This window comes from Trypanosoma grayi (assembly GCF_000691245.1).
Source record: "Trypanosoma grayi strain ANR4 Tgr_330_V1, whole genome shotgun sequence".
In the NCBI taxonomy this organism is placed as follows: domain Eukaryota; phylum Euglenozoa; class Kinetoplastea; order Trypanosomatida; family Trypanosomatidae; genus Trypanosoma; species Trypanosoma grayi.
In genome coordinates this window covers 1-4,088 of record NW_008825949.1, presented here as the reverse complement: position 1 = coordinate 4,088, position 4,088 = coordinate 1, and the positions used below count along the sequence as shown (strand labels likewise).

General features: G+C 55.8%; 3 protein-coding genes across 3 annotated transcripts; all 3 read left to right on the top strand.

Moving 5' to 3' along the window:
• Positions 1–1,737: 1,737 nt before the first annotated feature.
• On the top strand, positions 1,738–2,016 carry DQ04_03301020 (hypothetical protein; the record flags this gene model as incomplete). Its single annotated transcript, XM_009312714.1, has 1 exon — positions 1,738–2,016. The coding sequence occupies one exon, from the start codon at positions 1,738–1,740 to the stop codon at positions 2,014–2,016; it is 279 nt and encodes a 92-aa protein (XP_009310989.1).
• Positions 2,017–2,198: 182 nt separating this feature from the next.
• DQ04_03301010 (hypothetical protein) lies at positions 2,199–3,044 on the top strand (the record flags this gene model as incomplete). The annotated part of the gene is made up of 1 exon (XM_009312713.1): positions 2,199–3,044. The coding sequence occupies one exon, from the start codon at positions 2,199–2,201 to the stop codon at positions 3,042–3,044; it is 846 nt and encodes a 281-aa protein (XP_009310988.1).
• A 470-nt stretch (positions 3,045–3,514) lies between these two features.
• Positions 3,515–4,042, top strand: DQ04_03301000 (hypothetical protein; the record flags this gene model as incomplete). Its single annotated transcript, XM_009312712.1, has 1 exon — positions 3,515–4,042. One exon carries the CDS (start codon positions 3,515–3,517, stop codon positions 4,040–4,042), a length of 528 nt encoding a protein of 175 aa, XP_009310987.1.
• Positions 4,043–4,088: the final 46 nt, after the last annotated feature.

Genomic DNA, 4,088 nt, shown 5'->3' with positions numbered 1-4,088 from the left:
GGCGAAAGGAGGACAAGGACAGAAAACAAAAAAAAAGAGCACGAAGGAAACAAAGTAAGGAAGAGGGAAGAGGGTGGCGAGGGCGACAACCACAACGCGGGGGAGGCGAGGCCAAAAGGAACCAAGAAACACCAACACGACGGCACCGGGAAGAAAAGGTGGAAGGCGACAGACGGAAGAAGGGGATGCGGTGCAGGTTGAGCAGAAAATCGACAGCATAGAAGCAGCAGGGCCGACGGTTGAGGTGCCAGCCGGCTTAAAAGAGCCACACACGACGTTAACACAGGATGTGAGGAGGCGGCAGGCAGCAAGCGAATGAGTGTACATCCTTTGGTCTTTCCCCTTGTCGATCAGTTAGTCGCTCACTCAGTCTCTTTTTTTTTCTTCTACATGGAGATTTTCCCGAGGTATACGACGCAGCACCCACAACGCGTTCCTCCACAAGATCCCATCGCCTTACTCCCTCCTTTTTCTTCTTGTTTGGGAATTATAACTGAATGTATGCTGGTTGTGGACCGTGTATACGCATATACATACATATATATATATATATATATGTGTGTGTGTGTATGCAGCTGCGTGTCCAGTGTGTAGTGCTCTCTGCGCGTGTGTATCTGGGCGTATGCTTACTCTTTCCTTGATTGTTGTGTTGTCTTTTTCCATCTCCCTTGCCTTTTTTTCTTTGGGTTTGTGTGTCTCCCTGTGGTTGTGCTGGCCTCCCGCGTGGTCGTCGTTTCTTTTTTCATTTCTTTTTTTTTGGGGGTGGTGGTGGGGTTTTCGTCTCGATGCGTCGTGGCTCCTGCTAGCGCTGCGAGGCACACCGGCGGGTGCGGCCGTGTGCGAGCGAAGACACACACACACACACACACACAGACACGCAGACAGACAAAGACAATGGAGGGCGAGAAAGCGACGAGAAAAATAGGAAAACTCTGCTGGGTTTAATAGGGAGAAGGGGAGGGAGTGCAAAAGTGCGGGTGCAAAAAGCGAGGAAGGGAGACAAAAAAAAGGGGCAGCGGCAGCTGCTGGTGGAAGAAGGCACATGCGTCCAGTGCGTGAAGAATGCGAGGATAGACGTCTGCAGAGTTTTTTTTGTTTTGTGTGACCTCAGAGACACAAGTACCCATGCATAGGTGCATACACGACGTAAGAAGGGAGGAAAAGGAATTTTTTTTTGTTTAATGTCCCAACGAAGGTAAACGCTCCCATTTTTTACGATGATCTGAGGGGAGGATTGATGGTTACACGCTCTCTTCGGTTGTTTTTGCTTTTTGTTTCGGGCTCTCCTACTACTGCGGCTATAACCCCTGTTGCTATTCGTCACAGGAGGTCCTCAGGCGGAGTGCTGCAGTAGCGGGGCTCGGACCAGGACGCGGAAATGAAAGAGAGAGAGACAGGGAGAGGGAGTGAGGGACGAAGAGAGATGCGCGCATGTGCGAGTGCAGCGGCAGCAGTAGAAGCCCTTACTTTCTTTTTTGGACTTGTCCTTACAATAGCTCCTTTGTGCGTCTTTCTCTTGGCGCAAAGATATATATGTTGATCTATATATATATATATATATCTTCTATGGATCTCTGTGTCTGTTGCTGTGCGTGCTGCGCGGTATCACAGCCCCGCCTCAACTGTTGGCGCGGCTCTATTTTTTTCTTGTTTGCTGCGTGGCTTTCACTGTCATTCTCCTCGATTGCACAGGTACACGTGACTCTTTCACAGACTCATCGTAGAGTGGGAGGGAAGATGCAGCGACGCCCGATGCAGCTTGATAATCCCTTCGCTGCGCCGGGGGAGGCGGACAAGGAGAGCGATGGCGAGCGTCGTATGCGCATGGAAGAGGATGGTAGCGGCGGCGTGCTGTGTGAAGGTGCAGAAGCAACAGCAGCAGCAGAGGCGGCGGCAGCAGAGGAGGAGGAGGAGGATGAGGAGGCGGACGACGATGAGTGCCCCACACCGCCGTACGTTCCGTGTCGCTGCCAGTTTGGTCTCTCAGCGCCGGCATTCGTGCTCGACCTGGAGTAGCGGATTATTCCTTCGCTCATTCCCGGGCTGCGGGAGCTGCCTGATATTTTGCGTTGCATCTGTGTGTCTTTGGGCACGGTCTGTTCTTACAGTGTTGGTGCGCCGTGTCGAGACGTGCTGCTTCGCCCATCTCTTCTTTAGACAACGTGATCAAAAAAAAAGCGAGGAAGTGTCGTTGGGGCATGTCGCTGCACGACGCGGCGCAGCCGGCGTGCCTTCTGCAGCTGCAGGAGGACGCGAAGGGGCCGACGACAGACACAACGCGGCAGTTGCTTCTCCAGCAGCAGAAGCAACTGCCGCGGTCGGCTCCGTGGGCACTGCGCCACATTTCGCTGCACCCTGCCACCACTCACTGCGCGGCGCTTCGGCAGCTGCTCGGCGTCGCGGAGGAACGACGACGGCAGGCATTCGGCGACGGTGACGCCGAGGTGGAGGCGCTGCGCAGCCGGCTGGTGGAATGGCCACTCTCAACACTTACGCGATGTGTGCCTGTCCTGCGATTCGCGCGCGGTCTTGTGCGCGAGTGGATAACCGCGGTTGCGGCGTCTTCCCTGCGGCAAAAACAACAACAACAGCAGCAGCAGCAGCCGCTGCGTTACCGACGGTTGTACAACATCTGCTTGTGGCAGAGGCGGCACCCACTGTTCATCCTAACCTCCGTGCTCGACGCGTTTAGCTCGCAGTTGTCTTGCGAGGAGATCGACGACATGTTGGAGGCACTCTCGCAGCATCTCGCGGGACCCCTCAGCCGCATTCCCCACCTGCTGCGGTGCGATGTGCTCATGACATACCACAGGCTACCACTTACACAGCAGCAGCAGCTGATGGAGGCCTTGCGGCCAGCATACTCAACGGAGACAAGTCCTTCTCCACCGGCGCCGGCGCTGTACGTGGGGGGCCACGCGCGCACCGTGCCGCCACGATTCGGGGAAAAGGATCTGCGCGCGGAACAATACGCGGAATTGCGTCGGGCATTCGAGTTGCACAAGCAGGCAGGTGTAAGGCGTCTTCTTTCATGTGTGTCTTAACCGCCCTGCTCTTTATTCTCCTTTCTTCGTTTTGTTCCTCTCCCCCTGGGGCTGGTGTCGTTGCCCAAGTCACGGCGTGCGCCACACGCAACAGATTTACTTTCGTTTTGGTATGTCATTGGAGGTTTTGTGTGTGTGCGTGTGTGTTGTGTGGATGCTGTTGTGTTTGTGTCCCCGACTGTCTCTCTGCGTGCTGTCACTTCTCTCTGCGCATTTCGTCTTCTTCTGCGCCCGCTGCCGCCTGACGGAAGTGAGTTCGCTCTCAAGTTTAGGTTGTGTTGGCCTGTTCATATATCACACGAACAGTTCACTCCTCACGCAGAGCAGGCGCCCTCCACCGCGGTAATAATATATATATATATATATATATAAACGAGGGAGAGGCAAGTGATCCGGGTAGAGAATTTGTGTTTTTTTTTTCCTTGTCCTTTGTTTCATTTGGTCGTGGTAGCGCAAAACTTGGGTACGCGATGCAGGCGATCGTGCAGCAGATACACCGGGCCAACATGCGGGCCATGCTGCTGAGTAGAGTCAACCTTGTCGTCATCGTCGTCAACTGCGCGGTAATGCTGATGCTCATCGTGACGTGGTCCGTGTCGACGGCGAAGGAGGGCGGTGGCGTGCTGGCGCGCTACGCAGCGTGCATCATCGCCTTCATCCTCCTCGCCGCCGCCACGCTGCTTTCGGTGATGGTGTACCGCTTGCAGCCCCAGCTCGCTCTCTACTACGCCCACCAAGTGGTGTCGATCCTCACGCTCTTCGTCACCGCCGTCGCGATGGGGATGAACGACGTCGTCGTCGACCTCTGCAGCACCAACACGCAGCTCGAAAGCACGCAGTGCGCCTCCCACGTGGCGGAGCTCATCGCGGAGCTCCTGGCGTGCCTCTCCATGGGCTTCAACTTCGCCTCCACGCAGCAGCGCATCGTGACCTTCATTGACAAGGGCATCCTCGACGGCATCAAGGGCCGCTCCAACGGCATGACGCAGCTGCCGTAGGCGGTGGTGGCGGCCGCCGGCGTGGCTGCGGGGAGGGGGGGGGGGG